This window comes from Nothobranchius furzeri, chromosome 2, assembly GCF_043380555.1.
Source record: "Nothobranchius furzeri strain GRZ-AD chromosome 2, NfurGRZ-RIMD1, whole genome shotgun sequence".
Classification (NCBI taxonomy): domain Eukaryota; kingdom Metazoa; phylum Chordata; class Actinopteri; order Cyprinodontiformes; family Nothobranchiidae; genus Nothobranchius; species Nothobranchius furzeri.
The window spans coordinates 81,597,726-81,622,251 of record NC_091742.1 but is presented as its reverse complement, the minus strand read 5'-3'; the positions used below and the strand labels follow the sequence as shown (position 1 = coordinate 81,622,251).

The following is a 24,526-nucleotide window of genomic DNA, read 5'->3' as shown; positions in this document are numbered from 1 at the left end:
CTGCTTGCCCTCAGTTAGGGAGAATCTACTGCATTGTGACATTTTGAGACTGTTGAGAGTTGTGCCGCCTGCTCGGGACTGTATTTAGAGCATTAGGGTCTTACTTAAATAGTATTCCTGTTTGACTCACTCGTAGACCAGTTTCAAAACATTCTGGGGGTGGAAGTGGACGAATACCCTTTTCCCCGCTGTGCACGTCTGGGTATTTGGAGTTGTAATTTTAGATAGTGGAGCACACACAGGAGGTCACAGGAGCAGTGGGGAGGCTCAAACATGAATAAATGCCTGATCATTGGGGGGAAACCAGCTATCTTGTCTGACATCACCACCGATCAGATGTGTGTGTATACCTCGCCTAAAATTCTTTCTACCTCTCAGAAAATAGCTTCATACATTATTCAGGTAAAGGTTTACACAAAGTAGACTCTAAAACACCTTGTGATGTGTTTTTACACACATCCTTTAAGAAGACACAGCAGAAACTGAACCTCCAACCTTGTGATTTGTGGACAGTTACCACCAGAGTCATGTAATTACCTCTAGCTGTTAGGACGAAATCCCATCTTTCCCATCACTGTCTGAAAATATCAAATTAGACTCTTTTTGAAGTGAATTCATGTGTACGAGTTATAAATAATTACCTTCTCACCTTTATTAGATGACTTCTTGAATGGTCTTTGGAGCAACGCCACTTTGGTAGTTCAGTACTGATTCAGCTCCAATCTTCTAACTTTTACATTGACTCATATAACATTATTTAATAAATCTTTATGCCTCCATCAGTTTTGCACAACATTGGCAAGAAAGCATTAATCTATAGTGGTATTGGGTCCATTTGAACATTACTGCTGTGTTAAGACTGCCCTGATCTTGCTGATGTTATAGCAACAATGTACAAACAATCTTTATGTTTCAAAATAAATTGTTGAGGGTTAACTGTTGTAAAATTTACATTGTCAGAGCTGTTTTACAACAGCAGAGATGTTCAAATGGACCAAACCTCGTCTTAAAACAGCTGCAATCTCCAAAGCTTCACTAACATCGGCACCTCCACATTTAGCTTGTACATAACCATACATTTCTATGTAAATCATACTTGTTCATTAAACAATGTAGCAAGACGATTTATGAAAGAGACTCAAGCCGATTTGAGACATTAATGCACTTAGGCCTAGTCTGTGGTCTGAGCTCATTGGCTTTGAAAGTTTAAAACTCTTGTTTATTTAAACAAATGTAGCTCAGGAAGCATTCTCCAATGGTTAAGACAATAATTAATAATAACTTTTAAACAGAAACACGTCAAAATGTCCCAAAGTTAAACTTAGTCTGAACTTTGAATTAAGAAAGTGTCTTGAGCGAACTCAGTCTTTGTACCTTCAGAGCAGTGGTTCCCAAATTTGGGGTCAGGAGGACTCCTATGTGAGTCACCAAGAGCAACACCAGAGATCTTGAGAAGATTTCCAGAAATCAGAATAAAATTGGCAAAAAAAAAAACCAGCTGAAGCTATATTTCTTCCATATATGTTACAATACACAACTAAATGGTCATAAATAAATATAAGTAAATATGAGCTAAAGCTACTTTTTATGCCCAGAATGATTTAGCTTTTTAGGCATGTTTGTATTGTTAAATCAGAGATGTCTGGGGTTAGGGTTGGACAATAGTTCAATATATCTATCGATAGACATGTGGTGCGATAGAAAAAAAAACCTAACCCTTTCTCTATAACCTATCAGGTAGCAGTAAACTACTGTAGACTCACTACTTACTTCTAACCAATCAAAACCACAGACTTGGGCTCGCTATGTCACCAGGCCCTCCCCTCTCAAACCAAAACAGAGTATGAGGCAGCAAGATGTCGCAACAAGAAGAGGCGGAGAAAAAATAAAAATACCAAAAAATAAAATGACCAGGGCTTCACGTAAAATATATTTTCTACAATGCCTAAAACATTTTTCATAATTATCGATATCAATCAATATAAAAAATTTTGTATCGATATCCTATTTTCTATATCGCCCAGCCCTGTCTGGGGTTGCATGTCTAGAAAATTGCTATTTTGTGGGTCTGAAGCTGAAAAGTCTGGAAACCGTTGATTTAGAGTACTGGTTACCAAATGCAGGTTGTGTGGTACCGTGTGGTGGTTCTGTAAAGGTTTCATCTCCCTCACTCGCACATCTCAATTGCAAAGAACGTTTGTTACACCAAACCATAAACTCGTCCATTTGTTTATTTTCCCCACTTGATCCCCTTTGGGGTTGTGGGGAGCTAGGGCCCATCTCCAGAGGTCATTGGTTGAGAGATGGAGTACACCAGGTCACCAGGGAAACACATGAGCCAATAGTCACTCTTATAGATTATTAATCCACCTAACAGGAATGTTTTTGCGTGGGGAGAGGGACCCAGAGAAAACCCTTAACGTAATCATGGCCCCACAAGTGCTTCAAGCAAAGTGTCACCTAGAAGGAGATTACATGGTCTGCAGATTTCCCCAGAGTCAACCGAGAATCAGTCCATTACTTCTTTAGAGTTTCTGTCTTTTGCTTAACCCATCAAAGAGCTCCTCGTCATGCTCGCTTCTGGTATTTGTGATACACAAATTCCATAAGGAGGTCACAGCGTAGGGTCGGCATGCCGGGAGCTTTTGTTGCTCAAGGACTCTCAGAAGGAGGCGGCGAGGGTGATGGGAGGGAAGAATCTGTGTCCCAGAATGTGCTCGGTGTGATTGACAGTTGCTGGGACAGGTTTGGATCTGTGATTAGGGAAGAGGAATCATCAGGTAGGTGTTTGTTTCACCTGTTAGATGCTTTGCTTCTCTTCTCTCAACCCCAGCAGGGGATCTTCTGATAAGCCTTTCAGAAAGAACACAGCAAGTTATTTGCGTTCTAGTTCCAGCTCTTCTCCAAAGACTTCAGACTTGTAATCCCAAATCAGACAAGTCAGTCGGCACTTCCACTCGCCGGTTTAGACGGATGTTGGCCTGCGTGTCTCTGAAACAGGCTCTCGCTGCTCAGCTGAGATGCTCTGATGTTTCCAATGTTCAGATTCGCTCACTCAGATCTGGCTCTGGCGCGACACTCCCAGAACTCACTGCTAGTGTCAACTGGCGTTCTCCGCCAGAGGAGGAATTCATTAAGGAGGAGGAGAAGAAAAAGCTTGAGAAGGCAGAGTAGCTAAAGGGTTAAAAAGGTGTTATGCAGGCTCATTTTCTCACATAACTTCACTTAGCTGGCCTTGAGAAAAAAAGCAAAAGAGGCAAGAACACACTGTCTTCGTGTTTTAGGAGTTTTTATTAAGTTCTTTATAAAAGTCTCTACACAAGGTCATCCACATTCCAGTTTTGTACCATTTATCAAGTACTTGCTCTTTGGTGCATAAAAAAGAAGGTATATTCAGCTTTTGAAGGCGTGGGAGACTTCCATCCTTATCGGTGTGAAACAAAGAGGGAGGGCATGAGCCAGGCAATGTTGGAGTGAAGTGTTGGGGTTCAGGGAAAGGTGAAGTAAAGGAAATGAATACCATCTGTAGGGAAGTTCGGCACGTGACTGTTAAAAAAAAAAACAACCTCACAGACATATCCCGCTGTACCTCACACAGAGCCAACACCGTCACTTCCTCTCTCTCAGCCACTGTTCTTACTTTTTAACTTTATTTCTGTTCTCTCGAGGTCCGTCTTTTCCAGAAGACGTCTAACCAGGAACTCTCTCTCTCTCTCTCTCTCTTAGGAAATCAAATCAAGCAGTACAGCTGGAGCATTCCCATAGATGCTCTCTAGGAAGGAAAGGCACAACCTTTATGACTCGGCACTTTTAACCTTGCTCAAGAAAAAAACTCGTGACATCATTTTTAACACTACTGATGTTAAAACAACATAATCTCATAAAGACAATCTTTAAAAAAATGTGTAGAGAAGTTGGCTGCCAAAGAAATCCAAACTCAATTCAAAAATTAACCAGGATTTAGCACGTTTAGCTTCCAATACATAAATGTTTATCGAAACAACGCTAATTATGTAAAGTCACGTCTAAATGTTGAAACGTAATAATAAGTAGGGTGGACCAAGACTAAATATGTGGCTCTAGAACAACATGTCCGATTCTTTTTATTAATTATTTTTGGATTATTTATGAATAGGGAGCCTAAGTCACGCCCATCTACTTCCGGACCATGGGTCCCCGGAAGACCGAAAAAATGAGTGCAAGTCAATGGGGCTAACAACACTATTTCCGCTTTTTATGTACCATGGATTTCACATATGATGTTCGTGAATTTTAAAGACACATTTTGATATCAAGAACACTCTTATTTTCTAACAAGGGGAAATGCTATTATATGTTTTGCATCAAATAAGTCCAGGACTACAAATGCGCTTCTCGGAAGTGACGTCATCGAACGAGACACGGAGAAAACTGAGGGAAAAGGGCTGTAAGTTCAGAAAACTTTCCACAGGAGGAAAGAACCACCACAAATCTGGCCACGTGGTAAGAAGCAGCTGCGCTAGGGGAGAGGAGATTATGTGGTGACGTCACATATGCGACGTACCGATTTCTAGTTTGTAGTCATGCTAAGTACAAACATTTACAAGCTGATAAATCTCAAAGTACATGACTGGCGTAATCGAAACACCCATCATTAGTTTTCATTTAAATTGTAGTACAAAATATGTGCGATCCAGGGCGCGTAAGGCAAAGTGCATTAGCAAATAACGTTTTTAGCCCCGTTAACTTGCATTCCTTTTTTTCGTTCTTCCGGGGACTTATGAGCCCACTGAAAAGGGAGGAGACTTAGGCTCCCCATATGCAAGGAGAACCCACTCAGGAGCACCGGTAATTAATTTAAACTCTAAATCAAAAGCAAACATTGTAATGCCAAATGCCGGCCATCCGGTACTTCTCCTAACTCTAATAATTGCATCTGCTCAACAAGTGTTTTCAGTTCCATTTTACGGCAGTCTAAACCTTTAGTTTGAAACTAGCAGCATTTATGGTAATATTTCAACATCTGATGTAATATTCCATGTTTTGTTTTAAATATTTATTGATAACATTTGTGTTGCGTTTAGATATTTAGCGATAGAATAGGGGCTGAGGTAGTATTTGATGCTTCCTGGGAACCAGCCTGGGGGAGGTGTTTTGATTGTGTCCTGCTCATCAGAGACCCCATGGTTGACCCAGGATTATATCTTCAAGGCCAGATCTAAAAACAGAAACCCCAGTGAACACCTTGGAGTCTCCTCAGTAGAGCTGGTCAGCACCGATGCTCCGCCCACACACATAGCACACAATGCGCTGTGTACACCAAGTGGCCAGGGAGGCACCAACGAATCAGGCTTAAGAAAAATAAGCTAAATATCCAGCAGGCACTCTGCACACTGAGCACCTTCAGCAACAGCCACCCCAGACAGAAGTATGGAAAGCATTTAGGTGACAGGACACACATTTTTAAGCATGTCTTGAGGCAGCACAAAGTGCCTTTTTTATAGGCATTGTTGCAGAAGGACAGGAGACATAAAAATGTGTTAACCCTGCGACCTGCATAATTCGCTTCAGTGACGTGATGAAAATGTGGCGTTAGGCCAGGGCAATATGGCCTAAAATCAATATCATGATATATTGAGGATTTCACCTCGATAACGATAAATGGACGATAACTACAGGTATGCGCAGAAACAAAAGTTGTCCACTAGATGGGGCTGTCACGTGTATTACGTTAAATCACATTTTTACGTGCCTCAAGGTGGTACAGCTTCTTAAAGGGACATGAACTTAGCCAACTTTCACACATTTTTTCATTTTTTTGTCATCAAATTTATTGACATGGGAAAAATTATCTCGATAAGACTCTGAAATTCTGATAACGATACATTATCGATGTATTGCCCAGCTTTATGTGGCATCACACCACATTTTTATTTGGTGCTAAGTGACACAAAAAACTTAGCTATACCTCTTTTGTCTTTACATAGTACCTTCTGACTGACCCCTGTAGAAAGCTTTCTCACTGTGGCACATTCACAGAAACCTGAGCTGATGTTGCACTTCGGCCCACACACACACGCACACGCACACGCGCACACGCACACACACACACACACAGAGTTAAAGCCGCAGAAGATGAAGCTGCTCACTGTCTGATATTTACATTTACGACGCGTAGACATGTACAAACCAGCACTAACTGGCTGCACTATACTACTTTAGGTATTTAGACAACGACATTAAACCCTGCCAAAAATAAACTTGTCTGAACATATTTCACTCCTTCTCCTTTAGCAACTTTTTAGCAGGAATGTACTGTGTGACTCAGCAGAATCGTCTTCACGCACACAGCTAAGGGCAGGCTAACAGTGTTTAAACAATACAGATGCCCTTTTTTCCTTGTGGCGGTGATGCTGTTGGGGGAGGTCATCAGTTACTTCGTTGCCCACAAAAATACGCCTCAATTACTGTAATGATAACATGGCAGTGGTGCTTGAAACCACCTGCATCATGCTTTTAAGCTGTCATTGCCCTGTGTCATTACACTCCCACACAAAAGCTGCAAACTTCAGAGGCAGATAAATCTGCTTAAGTCCAGGTAAACGTGGTTAGACGAGTTTTAATTGTTACACTTATTTAAATTGATCATGCACTCGTGTGAAAAGTATTTGCTCCTTTTCAGGTATCATGTTTGGTTTTTTTTGTTATCAAACTTTAAATGTTTCAGATCAGCAAACAAATTTTAATTTGAGACAAAGGTAATCTGAGTAAATTCGTAAGCAGTTTTCAAACGAGGATTTCATCTATGGAGGGCAAAACGCTGTCCAAACCAACCCGTTCTGTGCAGGGGCGGATTAAGGACTGAAGAACATCCGGGGCTTAACACACGCACACACACACACACGCACACACACACACACGCACACACACACACGTGACACGCACTAGTCAACATCATATATATATATATATATATGTCTTGTACCACATAATTTTTAATCTGAAGCTACATATTAAGCATTTTCAGGGCAGAGTATTGTTCCTGTTAGTGTTTAGTGTGAGATGATAGTAAATATTCCCTTTCTTTCTCCATCAACTTTACCTGATAGTAAGCTAACTTTAGGCAAACCAGCAGCACAACAAATATTTTCAAATAAGACTCACAAACCTGAGTCAACACCAGTATCATCAAAGCTGGGGTTCTGTCGCCGTACTTTTTGTCTAAAAAAGGTCCTTATGTCCATCTTCACACATGCGTTTCAGGCAGAGACTGTAGAAGAAGCCGGCTGCTGAAGGGCTTCTTCTTCAGTGGTGGAGGCTCAGGCAGGCTGTATACAAACTACTGCCAGCTGCTCCCTCTCTGTTGGGCTTTGGTACTGCATGTTACTTCCACGATTTAGATCCGGGGCTTTCTATGAAACATCCGGGGCTTCAGCCCAAGTAGCCGGGCCTAACGCCGCCCCTGGTCCTGTGTGAAAAAGTAACCGTCCTTGAATTGTAATGACCAATTTTGAATTTTCTTGATGGCAACAACTGCAATCATGCATTTGTGATGACTGGTAATGAGTCTCTGACATAACCGTGGAGGAATTCTGGTTTGCTCTTCTTACCAGATTGTTTTCTTTCAGCCACACAGAGGGCAAAAAATGGCCTGCTTACGGTCAAAGGTCAGACATTTTCCTTCAGGATATTGTGCTAGAAATTAGGATTCATTGTTCCATCAACAAGGCAGCCTCAAACCATCACATCACCACCTGTTAGCACAATGTTCTTGTTCTGAAATTAAGTCAATAGTAAGACGGGCTTTTGTGTTACTTTCTGGCCTTAGAACACTCATGGGAATGCCCACCCCATTATTCAATTGTGACCTCTGACCTTTACCTTCTTTATTTATTTCATTTGAGCGGAAAATAATGTGTTACGTTTTGAGACCTTTTAGCCAAACTATCAGACACGGCTTATTGAAATCATATCTTCCTTCTACAGCTCTGGAAGTACTCAGGCCTGTGTGTCTGGTACGTTTTCACATAGGACTCATAGTTCAAACACCTTCTTCTTTAATAATCCATCATATGAAAATAGCTTCTTGTATTTACTCAGCTTGTCATTGTCTGATATTGAATTTTGACATTCAAGCATGACATCACATCAAAAACAGAAGAAATCTGTGGGTGAAAACTATAAAAACCTGCATTTTCTCTACAACTAGTATCTATGGTATCAGAGCGCCACTCGCATCTATTACAGTCATGTGAACAAACGCTCGTCTTGACCGTGTCCGGAGGTGTGTTCGTTCACCGGTTCTTCGGAACGTTCTTTGGTTCATTTGCACATTTGTTGTATCTGCCTCCGCTCCACCTGATTCCAATCTGATTTCTGTCTCTCAGCCCTCCCCTTCCTCCTCCTCCACCTCCTCCCTCCCTGCATCCCTTGCTGCACCTTATCAGCCTCTCTCCATCTATCCAAATTTTCTTTATTGGCATGACAGGGCTGGTGGTTGGCGACAGCCACCGTCACGCTGGAACAATGCATTGTGATGCTCATATTCATATGTTAATGCCATCAGACTTGAAACTGCTGCAGATACATTTAGATAGCCAATCTTATGCTTTTTTCTTTCCTTTTTGTCTCTTTCTGCACCACTCAAATGGTTTTTAATCTACTCTTCTTTTTATACATTATTAAGGCTCTGATTTCTCAGCCATCATCTCTTCAAGCATGTCTTTAACATCCTTTCCCCCTCTTTACCGTCACGTTGGCAATCAAATTAAATCATTTTCATTCACACGCTCCCTGACAATGCTTTTTCTGATGCTGCCCAGTTTGTAACAGCGTTGTATATTTCTCTCCGTCTGTCTCTTCCTTTCTCTGTCTGCCTCCTTTTTTCATTTTTTTGCTCTTCGCCATGTTGGCAGGGCCCAATCTACCAGCTGATATCAGCATTCCCTGGCACTGGGCCAACTGGCAACACTGCAGGAGAGAAAAAAAGAGAGGGAGAGAGAGAGAGAAAGGGAGCGAATGAAAGAAAATTAGTGAATAATGGACGATGGGAGGGGTGCGGGAGAATGAGAGGGGGATGGGAGAAGTATGAATCAGGGAGAGAAAGAAAGACAGACAGAAGGGAAGGGAAGATGGGGAGAGAAAGAACAATAATGGTGGATTAAGGAAAGGAGCTGTGTGTGTGATTGATATGGTGTGATATCCCTGCGAGTCATAAGCTGAGCTAAAATGTCAACTGGCTACATGAGAATCTCTTTGTCATCCAGCCTCAGTGACACACACAGAGTAGACACCCATCCAACGGATCAAATAAACACACACACACACACACACACACACACACACACACACACACACACACACACACGATGACACACCTGCAAACACAGATGTCCTATTGTTTTGCCACAGTAACTAATGACCTTTTGTTTTGTTGTGCAAGCCGTCGCTGCTCCCTAACTTCACCGAACGATTGGTAAAAAGAAGAAGAAAAAATGGTCTGAATGTGCATAAATCCTGTCAAACAGCTGCAGACTCCAAATATTTGGGTGTGTGAGAGTGTGTCTGCCAAAATACTTGTGCATTCAATATGCTGTATATCACACTGTACATTTTAGCTGACGGTGTTAGCCGGGGTGAGGGTTGCAGTGCAGCCGACACAATAGTAAAATATGCTTACATTAGTAAATCAACCAATAAAAAAGCAGTCATGAGTAAGCAAAGTACGGGTGAATGCAACCACACCCAAGCAGCAGACCTAACAAACAGGGTTGAGTTTAAATGTGTGTATGACATAAACCAGTGTGTGTGTCCGTATTTAAGCTGCTACTGTATGTGTATACAGGAAGGGTGTGTGGGGAAGTCAAAACGTTGCGCACCCATCCTGTTTAGGACAGTCTGTGTCCCGTGGTGGTGCCCTTAACTTCTAAACACACATACACACACACACACACACACACACAGATACACACCGACGCACAGCCACACTCCGGATAATCATCCCATATGTGCTACCAGTATGCTAGAGTGTACGGTGAACACATGTAGGAGGCAGAACAGGTGCACACCTGTTACACATTCAGGCACACACACACACACGCGCCTATGCCCACGCAGGCTGAGGAGTAAATGAAGATCAGATGAAGAGCTTCTTTTATGTACATACATGCAAAACGGTGCTGCGATGAGTGTGAATGTCATGGTTTTGTTAGATGGAGCACGTTCAAAGTGTTTAAGTGCAAATTGCCTTTAATCTTGTTTAGTAAAAATTCTGCCGCCTCCAGTTCTCTGTGCAGTTTTTCAAAAGCATTGGCTCCTACATTCATAATACCACCAATTTACCTACAGCATGTACTTAGGTAATTGCCTCATTAAAGGGATCATGTGTATGTTTTCTTTTTCATCTGGCCAGACATCTTATATATCGTTATTATAATAATTTATTATTATTATTATTAAACCTCTGGAAACCTCGAGTCCTCAGAATTCTGTTTTGATCAAATTAAGAGCTTTTATTATTCTCAGAAACCTGACTTCAATTTAAAGTGAGTAAAAGCTATGACTAACACATTAAATTATTGATTTTATGTTTATTTGTTTAAGTCCTACCCATCCCAGATAGCTAAATGAAATAAAAAATACACCACAAACAAAATCTAAGGTCTTACGAGGTGGATGTAAATGTGCTGGTATTGAGATATCGGTGTTTGGTCTGACTTTTGACATGCGCTTATTTCTATCCCCAGGAAATTATAGGAGAAGGCTGCATCAGAAGATTCCCCCCCCTCAACCGAGACACTAAAGAATGGCATAACTTCCCACACACTGCTGGTAAATCCCTTCTTCCTCTAAAACTTTGGAGTATATTTAGTTTTACTGTAAAAACTGCTCATTAATTGGGGTTTGTATGGCAAGTCATACATATTTCACCATTTACCTTTAACTGTAACATGTTCACTGTCCCTCTCTTCCCTTTCCTTTGTGATAGACAATGGATTCTCCACCAGAGTGTGTGCTGTCTCTTTCTTGTGAGCAGCCCCAGTCTCCCCCAACGCTCCCATCTCTGGACCACAGTCCCCAAGCCTCCTCTCCTCTACCCCACAGCCCCGTTGTCCTGCCTATTAACAGCCCAAAGCTTTACCCACAGAGCCCTGACACTACGCCATATTTCTCCCTCTCTCCCTGCCCTCCCCTTCAAGAGGACAGTAATAACAATTGCCTTGATGTTGATGAAGAAGACTGTGAAGAAGAGCTGGATGGAATCCCTTCTTCCCCGACCCCAGCAGTGGCATTGTTCCCGGTAGGAGGTGGTCAAGAAGCTGGGTGCAGCCCTGGTTTTGATTCCTCCCCTCCAGACACACCTTCAGCTCCATTTCTTGGGTATGGTGCCCTGGAGATGGCCCTTTCTTCTGGGCAGAATCGAAACTGCAGCGATGAGCTAGACCTCCAGCTTTTCCAAAGGGAAACTGTCACCAGGGCCATACCAGGACCTGGAGGAGCCTCATCTGGGCCTGCCCTAAAGTTTCCCTGCCATGTCTGTGGGAAGAGATTCCGATTCCAAAGCATTTTGTCTCTTCATGCTCGAGCTCACAGTCTGGACAGAGATCGCAGAGCTTCTACCCTATACCGATCTAGAGCACCCTCATCTCCCTTGAAACAGCACCTCAAGCATCAGCCAAACCACAATGACTTAATCCCGAATCACAGAAGTCATCCTAATAAGCGTTTACTGCCAAGAACTCTCATCCAGCACCTCACAGAAGAAGAGGATGTTAATGATGATAAAGGTCTAAATGAGGATCTAAAGACAGTCCAGAACCCAAACTTTTCACTGGATGACAGCACGCCTTTGACCCCTCCACTCACTGAGGACCCAGTGTCTGTTACCTCTCCATACTCTACCACTGGTGAGGGGGCGGCTGTTTCCACTGCACCTACATTTCGCTGCCATGCCTGCAAGGGAAAGTTTCGCACAGCTTCAGAATTGGCACGTCATGTTAGCATTCTCCACAATCCTTATAAATGCACTCTTTGTCCTTTCTCTGCAAGCCAAGAAGAGAGTCTGGCAAGTCACTTGCAAGAGTGCCACCCTTCACCCGAGGCACCTGCGTTGACAACAGCCTTCAATTGCAGGACCATCACTGACACACCAGTTCCCACCCCAGCACACACACCAGCCCCAACCCCAAGTAACACTCAGATGCCATCAGCTGCATCCCCCGCACTGCCAGCGTTTCGTTGTGATACGTGTGGCCAGAGATTTACCCAGTCTTGGTTCCTGAAAGGACACATGCGAAAGCACAAGGACTCTTTGGACCATAAGTGCCAGGTTTGTGGCCGTGGTTTCAAGGAGCCTTGGTTTCTCAAAAACCACATGAAAGTTCATCTCAACAAGCTTGGCCTGAAGGCTGGCTTGGGAAGCCCTGGAGTACTGGCAGGTGGTGACGAGCATTCCAAAAGCTCTGCTAGCAGTCAGTCGTTCAACAGTCTCTATTCAAGCCTCCTTCTGGCTCAGCGAGGAGAACAAGTCAGAGGTAGACAGAAAATATCTGATAGAGAAACTGGAGGCAGAGTTGATATGAGCTTAAGCAAGTCAGCCATTCTGGGATATCTTGGCTTACCCAGTGATGGCAGTGGTGCCAGTTGCATGGAGAGACTTCAAGCAGTGGCTCAGGTGGCAGAGATGGGAAATAGTGGTGGTGTTGGCAACTCAGGAGGAGGAGACCAAGTTAGTGGAGGAGTAACCATAAGAGGAGATGAAAGTACAGCAACCATTTCAGAAGGAGGGGACCAGTCAACTTGGTGGCAGTTGGTTGCTCGAAGTTTGGCAGTTGCCCAGCAGCAACAGCAGAGGCCCCAGCAGCGAGGTCATCAGCAAGGTCAACGATCCCAAAATCGAAGTTCGGTGATTGCTGAGGCAGACCAAGTCAGGGCCTATCGGTCAACCCTGGACCCAAGAGGGGAGACAGGAGGGCCTTGGGAATGCCCAGACTGTGGCAAGCTGTTCCGCAGCCTACAACAGGTGGTGGTGCATGCTCGCGTTCATGCTCAGAGGTCACAGAAAGGAGGCAGCAGCGAAGAGGAGGGGACTGGTAGTCGTAGGGCAATGGGGCTGGGACGACGAGGTGGAAGTGAAGCGAGACCAGAACTTCATCATGGTGGATCCCCGCAAATGCGAGACGCGAGACAGGAATCCAAACCAAACAGTGGTGGATCTCAGCAAGCAGGAGCAGTCACAGGCTTTCATACTGCCATGTCAAACTTTAAAGGTATACTTTTCTTGTTGCCTTTTTGGTTTTGTTTTCCTGTGCACATCTAATGTTGCTGATTCCTGAAACTTACTATTGCTTTGCTGTTTTGTTTAGAAGATCTCTTGGGTCCCACCACTTGGGCCACACCAACTGTTAGGTTTACATTTTCTCTCCCCTTTTTCCTTCCAATTTCAGGTGAAAATGGCTTCACGGCAGTCTCCTCCTTGCCCTCAGTTCCCACCAGGGAGCGAGTGCGTGGCAGAGGGATAAAAGACTGCCCCTACTGTGGCAAAGCTTTCCGCTCTTCGCACCATCTCAAAGTGCACCTGAGAGTTCACACAGGTGAGCCACTGCTGAGTTTAACAAGCCACACCGGCTTTTTTTCAACCCTTAGAAATCCCTGGAAAGGTTTCATTGAGCTTAGTCACTTAAGCAGAACTACCGCTTTATTTTCTCACATTTACTCCAGAGAGAAGGCCAGCACTAATCAGCTGTCTACTGCAGGAAACTGAGCAGCTCCACTGGAGCACTACCTGCTTAAGCGTTGACCTGGAGTTTATAGTAACAATGGAAAAAAAACACTCTGGAGATATAAAACTAGAAAGTAGCTCACTACTGTTACTGATATATACCTAAAATCAAGGTCCAAAACTACTCAAACAATGCCAGTTTTCCCAAAATTACTATACCCAATAAAGACATTTCCAGCAGATAAAGCTAAAAACTACAAAGTTTGGGATTTTGTATTCAGACATACTAGAGATTTGAGTGAATTAGTCTTTTAGTAAAAGTTTGAGTGTATTGAAAGATATTAAATATGATTGGTGACTAGTTTAATTACTGTTTAAACAGAATTTTCTACATTCATTTCTTTTCATCTTTTAATATAAATGATTAAATTTATTTGGACAGAATAAAAATGTTTGTTTCTATTTTATAGGATTATACACAGGCTGGTATCCAGCTCATATCCAAATACAAATTGCACTTTTATCTTATTATATTTTACTTCACTATAAATTTCTTTCCATCTTGTTTTTTGCTATTTTTCATGAAAGCCACATGTAAAAGTAAAAGTATCATCGATCATTAACTTTTCAAGCAAATATTACCCTTGCTTTTTGTTCCAACAGCAAAACACACCGATCATCCAATGATTAATATCTATTTTATATTTGTTTCTATGCTGTGAACAGGATCCTTTACACTTGTTACATATGATACACATTTTGTTGTTGAAATTTAACACCTGGGTTTTTCTCAGCTGTGGGATTTTATCTGTAATGCAATGCTGCCATCTTCCTTTAAATTGCATAACTACAGCAGCTGTGACACACCAACAAATAAATCTAATATATCAGCAGTCTAGCGCGCTAGCCACTCAACTACTCTATTCTATTAAGAGTGTGTGTGTTATTTTTATAAATTTGGATTTCTTTTTGGACTTTGATTTAATTTTCTTAATTCAAAATTTGGATACAAACACTAATTGATAGATATTTAGAAATGGCAATGCAAAGAAACCCTTTGGTTTGCATTTTTATTGTTTAATAGTTCTAAGGATGAAAAGCTATGTATCATGTATAGTAAAGATACTTTAGTGTGGGATAAAATAATGGTATTAGAAATAAATGACATTTTCAAGAATTACTTTTAGAAAATGACAATATTGCACAACCAGTATAGTCAGCAACATAAATGGGGTTTCTAGATAATAATAATAATAATAATAATAATAATAATAATAATAATAATAATAATAATATTTTCCGGTCACAATAAATCTTTCTGTCTGTTGGAAAAATAACTCTGTGTTTAACACCGTACATGTAATAAACAAAAAATAACGTAATAAGATAAGCAAAAGCAAAAATATGATGTCAGTTGGTGTTTTTACAAGCAGAAATGAGGATTATTTAATCAACCTAAAACATATTTAAATTTTCTTTCTAATTTAAGAATATATAAATGTCTGTGGACCTTATTGTAAAAACCTTTCAAAATAATTTGTTTTGCAGTTTACTTCCAGGCAATTAAAGATACTATGTAGAAATGATAATGTGAATATCCTGGGATTTTAGTAGTTTTATCAGTGAATTGCAGACTAATACCTTTATAGTGGTGGCAGGGGAGTTACGTGTCTGCCCTGTAACCGGAGAGTTGTATCTTCGAGCCCCGTCTGTTGCAGTAGTTGTATCCTTGGGCAGGTACTTAACCCGCCTTTCTTGCTGGTGGTGGTCGGAGGGACCGCTGGAATCTGTGCACAGCAGCCTCGCCTCTATCAGTGCTCCCCAGGGCACTTGTAGCTATGATGTAGCCCATCACCACCAGCATGTGAATTAGTGTGCGTGTGTGAATGACTAATTGGGTTGCAAAGTGCCTTGGGGGGCTGAAGAGTTCTTGAAGGTGCTATACCCTTTTACTATGATAAGACATACAAACTTAACCTTCAAGACCAAGGCTCGGAATATGAGTTTGCGCTAAAACATCTACACAGCAATTGGTGTAAACCTGAAATGCCTTCTTATTTATTGTCCTTTTTTATTTGCTGGCTATAATTTGGGCTTTTCTTTTGTAAAAATTGGGAGCTTGATATTAATAAATGATACTAATATTGATTGAGTCTGATGTTGCTTGTCTCTTAATTTGTAGGTGAGAGACCGTATAAATGCCCTCACTGTGACTATGCAGGCACTCAGTCGGGCTCTCTGAAGTACCACCTCCAGCGGCACCACAGGGAGCAACGCAATGCCTTATCAGCCTCCTCCAATTCTTCCTCTGGTTTTACTTCCACAATCAACACTTTGACATCTGGAGCTTCTGGACCGGGCAAGCAGCGTCGAGCTCAACTCAATCACTGCCCAATCAATCGAGGCCCGGCTGATGCTCCTGTATCACGGCCCAGCCAGCAGACCTGGCTTCTAGGTCTTCCAGACCAACGGGAGCATCGGAAGGCTTTAGCAGCCTTAAGAGATATTGACTTGGAGACCCAGTACAGATATCTGTCAGGGGTGATGGGAGCCCTTTACCAGGGTGGAATGGAAGGAAGCTGGATCAGGGAGTCTCCCCCACCAAAGACCCTTAAAGTGTCTCGGCGTAAGCCTCTCACTACAAGCCGAATGGTCCAGCCACCAAGTGATAAGGATAGAGCTGTTTCATCAAATCAGGATGGTGGGTTTGAACCTTTGGACCTTTCTCGACGCACCTCACCCAACCTTGGGGGGATAGAGGAGAATGAAAGCTTTAGCGTAGGGGATGGAGGAGCTGTATGCGGTGGGGACGGTGAGAGGGAGAGTTCAATGGGTGTTAAACTGAGCCAATGTTTGTTCTGCCCTTTTCATACGTCATCAGCAGAGCTGATGGCCATGCATCTTCAAGTGAACCACACCAGTAAGTCCAGGCGTAAGAGGCGCTCCTCAACTTTCATGAGTGATGGTGGAGCTCAAAGGGCGATTAAGCCACGAATGGAGAACCCTGACTTTAACCCTCTGAGAATTTGGAGTCATGTCAATGAGGTCCAGACCCTTAACGGTCACCCCGAGCCTACAGCAGAGCATCTGGACGATGCTCTTCACCACCCGGAGTCCCTGGCCTTTGTGTCAAATAATGTAAGAGATGACGCATCTGTGAAAGAGAAGGAAGAGGATGAGAGAGATGAACACGAGGAGGAGTTTGAAGAAAATTTGGACAACAGCAGTGTGGAGGATTTGCAAGACCGAGACCTGAGGATGTCTCTGGATTTTTCACCAGCTTTGAGTTCTACCCACATGACAACGGAGGAAGAACGAGCTCTTTCAGATTAAAGTTTTATTTAATGACCCCTTTTAAACTGGATAACTAAACGTGTTTGATGCAAATGGCACAAGACTGGAGACCGGACGTGTCACTGAGAGACAAGGAACTGACTGCTAATTGAAGCTTGGAACCCTTCTTACTATTGTTTTCTGACATTTTGAGAAAGAACACAAAGAAGAAGAAACATGGTTGTGAAGATTCTGGCATCACGTGTCTACTTGAGTTGTGATTGTCGATTGCAATTCATACCTAAATTCAAAAACCTGTACAAAGAAAAGTGCATGGATGCCACTTTTTTGGATTTTTGTAGGTCACTTTTGTATTTTCCTCCCCCTAAGTTCTGCTCCAAGGCGTGTGCTTTCTAAGGTTATGTTCAATTTCATAAACATCTGTTTAGGTCTTGAGGGAAGTCCTACATCATACCTGAGTCAAATATTTCAACCACAGGAGCAGTATTATTTGTTGACTACCATATTAGCCAAGTGTAAGCCAACTCTCCTGAATGACCACTGAACAGTCAGGACACTGTCAGCTTCAGGTTCCTTCTCAAAGTGGGGCTAGGGTGTGCTTCAATGCTATTGGCTGTTAATTTAAAGCATGAGGTAACTGTTCCCTTGATATGTATCACTGCCTTGTTTTTCTTCAAAGTGTTTCTCAATGACTGTCCTAAAGAAAAACAAATAGAAGATTTTGTAATTTTTTTGTTGTTATCAGTTAGTGCCTGTTCACGTATGTTGTCGAAAGAGTCTTTGGCAGATAGATCTTTCATTTTATCGGATTATACATTAACAAACAATTTAAGTACAATATATTTGTTTAAAGTGGTTCTAGGGTGTTGTGAATAGTTACGTTGTAAAAGATATGCTACAAAATAGCGTAATGTTTGTGGTACAGACTCTAGATGTCTGTATCTTTGTTTGAAAAGACTAAAAAAACGTAGACGATATAATGTGATTTTAATGCTGAGTGAAAGAAAGATGTTACTGTTCAGAATTTTGTGTTTATGTGTTATCGCGTTGTGATTCATCGACGCAAACAAATCACGAAGATAGGGTGTTTTTGAGAGGGGGAGGGCTGACACTCGAGCTCCTGAACACAATCAGCTGGCACGTTGTTCTAAAGAGACTTTAACAACCGTGTCATCTACATGACGACACTTTTTCATCTAAGATATGAACTAGAAAACGGAAATACAAGACTGAATCTCTGCCAGATGAGACTAAATTTGAGAGATGTGTACGTTTTGGTTCTGGTGTCTTTTAGATGAGTAGATTCCCTCTTTTCTGTTTGTTTCTTTAAAATATAAAACAAAAAGAAATGGTAGGAGTAATTATTAAAACACTAACACACGCATAGACATCCCAGTAGAATATGTGTAGCTTTTGTAAAGACAAGAAAAGCAAACAGAATTTTGTTTATTTTCATTTCAAGATGCTTACAGAAAAAGGTTATCAATATAAGTAATATTGATTATAATGTTTGTGAGCTAAGAATAGTTGGAATGTCTATACAGAGCACTGTGCAAGGTTTGAGTTCCCTAAGTAGTTGTTTTTTGAATATCCATAGACCAAACTTTTTATTTTTATTTTACAATGGCAGTTGTCACTTTCTGTTGTCATTTTAAATGTATAAATGTGTGGTTTTTATTAGATTTACCCCACCCATTAGGAAACAATTGATCAGTGTCATATATTTATATTATTGAATCAATGAGATAAATTTAAAAAAATCTAAGTGTCATTTTGTGGAAAAAAAGAACACAATCTACTGCTACAGACTATGAAAAATACAATATTTTAGCATGAATTCTTGTGATTTGAAGGTATTTTCATGTAAAAGACCAGTCATTTCTGTCCCTTCACACTGGCTAACTTCCACAATTTATCTGATGGGGTATAGAGTTACTGGAACCACATTATTGTTTTTAAAGTCTGTTTTTCTTTTTTGTTGTTTTAGAGCACCTTATGAGTTTCGTAGTGTAAAGTCCCTTAGTGGTGTCTCCCAAACAACTACTATCAATGCCACTGTGCCTTCTGTTTCAAGCACTTCCTGGTGTATTTTGTAAAACTCACCAAAAGCACTTAGCCTACATCTACACACTTTCTCCCATTTCACATCTACTTAATTTTTTTCCTGTCCTCCATCACACTGACTAATTTTCTTAATCTTTTTCTCCTGACTGACCTATTCTCTGGTGGAATGCTGTTTTCACGTTAGTGTCTCCTGCTCATCAGGCCCAAAAGGCCTTAAACAAGGTCGCTAGGCCTGATTGTTAGCTGCTAGCATGGCTAGTCTTGAAAAACAATGAACAACATAAAAAACTTAAAATAATAGTTTAGATCTTTTATAGGTAGCCTACGTCATGACCATGTACTTCCGGACCATGGGTCCCCAAAGAATGAAAAAATGAATGCAAGTCAATGGGGCTAAAAACGCTATTTGTTAATTCCTTTTGTTTTGTCCCATGGATTTCACGTAAGATGTCAGTGGAATTTAAAGACGCATTTTGATACCAACAACGCTTATTTTTGAACCGGGGGAAACATTTTAGGTTATGTGTTTTAAGGTCCAGGGGCCCCATTTATAAAGCTTGCTTACGGCCAAAACGGGGTCGGAAAACTGTGTTTGAAACTTTCCACTCAAACTTTGGGATTTATAAAAGAAAACTTAGCGGAAAAATGTGCGCAACTTTAAGTTGACTAAGGACCTGGCTTATGCACATTTTGGACATGGAGAGCACCTGCATTCTGGGGATCGAATCCTGATCGGACAATTTTTCATATCTGCCACAGATCTCTCTGAAGAGCTTACAGCATCGACAGCTTCAGCAACGCTGTGCCATTCTGTGGATTTTCTCTTATTTGTTTTGCAAAAGCACTTCCTTTCATTTCTCCACCTAACCCACAGGTACCTCAATTTCTGCTTGTGAAATAGCGCTTCCTTGATCTGCGGTGGCGATTGAAACGCTGCAACGAGCCAGCTTATGTATATGCATGAGATCCACAAGGCACTTTGCATTGACCATTTGTGGCAGAAAGTGGGTGTGTTGAGGGCGGGATGTGACTAAAACGCAGCTGAGAATCTTTCTCATTAGTCTCTGATTTATAAATCGGAGATTGCGTGCAGCTGTGCGTACGCCATGTTTTATAGGTCACAAACCTACTTGGCGTAAGTAATTTTTTTTGCTGAGCTTAATCACGGTTTTAGTAAGGATTCTACGCAACGTTTTATAACTGAGACCCCAGGGCCACAAATGCACATCACCAAAGTGACGTCATTGAACCAGACATGGAGAAAGGGGAAATGGCTGTAAGTTCAGCAAATTTCAAGTCATTCCTTCAGGAGGAAAGAACCACCATAAATATGGTCATGTGGTACGTAGCAGCTACGCTAGGCATGAGGAGATACTATGGTGGCATCATATATGCGACATGCCGATGTCTTATTTGTAGTCATGCTAATTACAAACTTTTACAAGCTGATAAATCTCAAAGTATGTGACTGGGATGGTCGAAACACACATCATTACTTTTCATTTAAATTGCAGTACAACATATATGTGATCAGGGCATAAGGCAAAGCCAATTAGAAAATAGCTCTTTTAGTCCCACTGACTTGCATTCATTTTTTCGTTCTTTCAGGGACCCATGAGCAGACTGGAAAGGGAGGAGACGTAGGCTCCCTATAGTTATAAATAACAAAATACGCTAAAGTAACACTAAGCACTTTCCTTCTCCTTCGCCCTATTGGTTGAAAGTGGAATTACCAATGTTGTAAACCCTGCAACAGCCTGCTGTAGCTAGCCCTAACAACGAGCTAACAGAAGCATGAGCCAACTAATACTAAAACAAACCACAAAGGAAAAACATCCACACTGTTGGACAAAAAATATTATTACTTACAAGACTAGTAGCATCAAAGCCAGGTCACCATCGGTCCTTGATTTTGTAGCCTCCTTTAGCTCCCTCAAACTAGTGTAGGCCATGCTGATGGTTTTAGCTCTTTGTTTCACCTCCAAAGACACTCTTACTTTTACTTCCAGGCTCCACTGTGATGGCAACAAAAAAAAAAGAAAAATTATTCTTCTTGTGCTTTTTATTGACGCTCAGCGAAATGAAAATGCTAACTGCTAGCATAACAGGTAACAGTCATTATGCAGGAAAAGAGCTCCCCCTATAGGGCACCTGCCTGCGGCTGCAGAGAGCTGTTCAGGGCGAAGATGGTAAAGTGTGTACTCACACAGTCACTTAAACCCCTTTGAACGAATTTAGCTTAAAGTGTTAAAACTGTTTAGTGTTACTTTAATTCAAACAAATTTAATCACAGAGGTAAACTCTTCTGTACACCTTTACATTGTCATCAGTGTCTAGTTATGTGGCTTTTTGTTAAGAAATGTATGGTATTCAAGCACAGTTAGCTGTAACGCTTCTGGCAAGGATATAATTTTTTTTCTCGGAATAACATTATATAAACCGAAGACAATCTAAAGGCTTAGACTTTTTTTGGATTGGTGTTTTAGGGTGGCAGAAAGGCACTTTAGTTAGTCCTTGCTCAGACTAGTCATTAGCTAAGCTGTTGGCTCGTCTACCAGGTTAGTTTGATATTTCTGCCAATTAAACAGATTATTGAGGCAAATGTGGTCTAATTGTTTACAAGATATGCAAAAACTGCTTAGAAAATGTGTATATTGGAGGTTTTTTTTAAGATGACAGAAATGCACTAGTCTTTTTCAGACTAGCCCTTAGCTCATCCGTTTGGTCAGAAATAACCAGTAGATCCCTTCAAAGAGCTATCTACAACAAACGAGAATATAATTGTTTATGTTAGTCATCGGAAAAGATCTAAACTATCACTTTTAAGAAAATAAAAATGACAAATTGTGTGGGATTAGGCGTTATGTCTTTCACCAATGCCTTTGTTAAACCAAAGCCCAAGTCTGAGATTATTGCATATTGTTTTTAAATGTCATGAGGTGCCAAATGATGTCCAATGTGACACTAAAGGATATTAAAACTTGAGAAAACAAGAATTCACCAATTTTTGGTTCATTTTCTCCTTTTCCTGAATCTACTCCGTCTGTCCCCTGCTTTCTCCATGTCCTTCCGTCCATAAACCACCAAGTCTCCAGCACCACTTGAAGGTGACGTGTACTATCTGGTATTGAGGCCTTTATTAGTTTATTTTTTTCCAGTTTGTGTGGTGTTTGTTCTATGCCGTCGAGATGGAAAAATGCTCTTATAAGTATTATTGTTTTGGCATTATGGGTAAAAAAAGAAAAAGACAAGAAACGTGTTGTTGAATGTTGTACAGATAGCACTAGAGATGTTGTGTTTTTGTTTGTTTTTTAATTTTTTGGTTGTTCAAGAGAGCACAAACCTGAGCGATGGCCCCTTCAACTCCTCCCACTGGCAGATGGGAATCAAACTGCTAACCAGTCATTGCACTTTGGACAGTAGTCTCACTAACATGAATCGGTTATTGCTCAGAATGCAAAATATATATAAAACCCCTCTAAAACGATGTGGAATCAGTGAAGGTTTGTCTTAAATTTCATCAGTAATTAGCAGATGGTGAAGCTAATTAACCCTTAAAGATTAAGCACTGTTTTATTCTCACAGCCCTTCTGATCACCACATGTTGATCAAAACATATATTTCCTATTCATCATTTTTAAAGGAAACAAACTTTCCCTGTGCACGTTTCCATGTGAAACACTTGTGAAATGACAAATCCTTGTGAGGTGAAGGTGCCACGCTGTGTTTGGGCTCTCGTGTAGTTGACTGCCATTGCAGTGAGGGAAAACTGACCTAACATAGTAGTGACTAATATAACTTTGTGGACAAATGGATAAAAAAAAATAAAAAAAACAGATTAGAAATAAATACAAGCAGAATAACCGTGTGTGATTTTGTTTTGCTTTATCCACCTGGATTTACTTCCTTATTTAGGCTTTAGTACAACTATGGAAAAAGAGACCTGTAATAACTAAAGGTTTTTGTTTCCATAACTTGTGTCAGTTGACTACACACTGAAAATTTGTCAAGTTAAAAGTCTTTTAGGACCACAAAAATATGTGGGTTAGTTAAGTCTATATTTTAATTGCTGCTGAATTTATTTATTCGTACAGCGTAGAAATTGGTCCCATCAGATGTTCGCAAGCAACCCCTGGGCTTTGAAGATGCCTGTTTTAGGGTACCCAGATCCAAACCAAGAAAAAGTGGGACATGTTAAAAATAAACACTCAATAGGCAGCATTGCCTGATTCAACCTATAAGCTATAAATGTTTTTATTTTTTAGAATTTTTCTACAAAACAGGGATTTCAATAACATTAAGTGTTTTAATAAAACAATTATTTGACTTTTTGTCAAACCAATTCGTGCCTTATGCACTGTAAGTAATTCAACGTTGATCTTACAAGTTATACCAACTGGTTCCACTAAACCAGTTATAGAGTGATTTACTTTTGCTTTTAACAACAATGTACATTACTCTTTACATTTAAAGCTACAATGACAAATTTGGAAAACAAATTAACATTTTTTTCATGCCACTTAACCTTCTAAAATAGTATAACTATAAATATATTGTGGAGATTAAAAAATAAACAAAAAAATGAATGAAGTGGTTCTCTCACATTTGTCTAAAAACGCCCACCAATACTCAGACCAAGCAACTGTTGGACCATCCGGTTGTGGTTCTGGTCAAACCACCGCACTTCCCTGGGTCCTCCACTCATTACACACTGATGTATTTGGCAACAGAACACCATTGGCGTGGGAGGTTCTCCGCTCAATAATATCTGAGGCGAAACAGCCGGCTACCACTTCAACGTTAGGGCAAAAACTAAAAGTCCCAAAAAGAAAAACACCATTTGAAGCCATGGACCACAAAAGATGTTTGCACCTAGAAAATGGTGACTGGTTTTTAGCACTATCTGGTTTCCTCTGACAATGTGGGTTTCTGGTTCCCGTGGATGTGGAGCCAATGAAGATGCCCAAGGAGAGGGGTGAGTTTTCCATGACCGTTTTTGTTTACAAAACCTAGCTTGTTTGCAGATTCACTATAACAGCTTTAAATATTGATTTAGTATCATAACACAAATATTTTATTATACATTTCATTGTATTGATTTTTTTACATCTCTATCTGGAATATATGCAAAAACAAGCTTAAAGCAACTACTTTAGTTGGGCCAGTTGACATAACTTAGTTAAGGAAATTAAACATTTGATTTCTTACAGTGTAATCCAGCATTAACATTTTCATACTGAAATGATTGTTCACATGCTTAGTTAGTGTGTTTAATGGTTAGTCAGAATAAACAAAGTTCCTAACTATTGTTTTATCTAAAGTAATTCATAAACAAATTATGTGTTCTTAAAATAAAGTAATTTCAATCAAAATGGCAGAAAGAACGGTTTTTAATTTTGTGCAGCAAGAGCTTTCACTGTTTCTTCCGTCACTGGTTACAAGCCAAGTATTACAAAACCTCTTTAGAGA

General features: G+C 40.8%; 1 protein-coding gene across 1 annotated transcript in view; it reads left to right on the top strand.

The window, feature by feature from the left end:
- Positions 1 to 22,920, top strand: part of znf219 (zinc finger protein 219) — a 31,309-nt gene extending 8,389 nt beyond the window's left edge. The window contains exons 2-5 of the mRNA XM_015946304.3: positions 10,725 to 10,809; positions 10,967 to 13,247; positions 13,425 to 13,571; positions 15,882 to 22,920. Coding sequence (XP_015801790.3) covers positions 10,970 to 13,247; positions 13,425 to 13,571; positions 15,882 to 17,032 — 3,576 coding nt within the window. The 5' untranslated portion in view covers positions 10,725 to 10,809; positions 10,967 to 10,969 and the 3' untranslated portion in view covers positions 17,033 to 22,920. The remainder of the gene's footprint in view (positions 1 to 10,724; positions 10,810 to 10,966; positions 13,248 to 13,424; positions 13,572 to 15,881) is intronic.
- Positions 22,921 to 24,526: the final 1,606 nt, after the last annotated feature.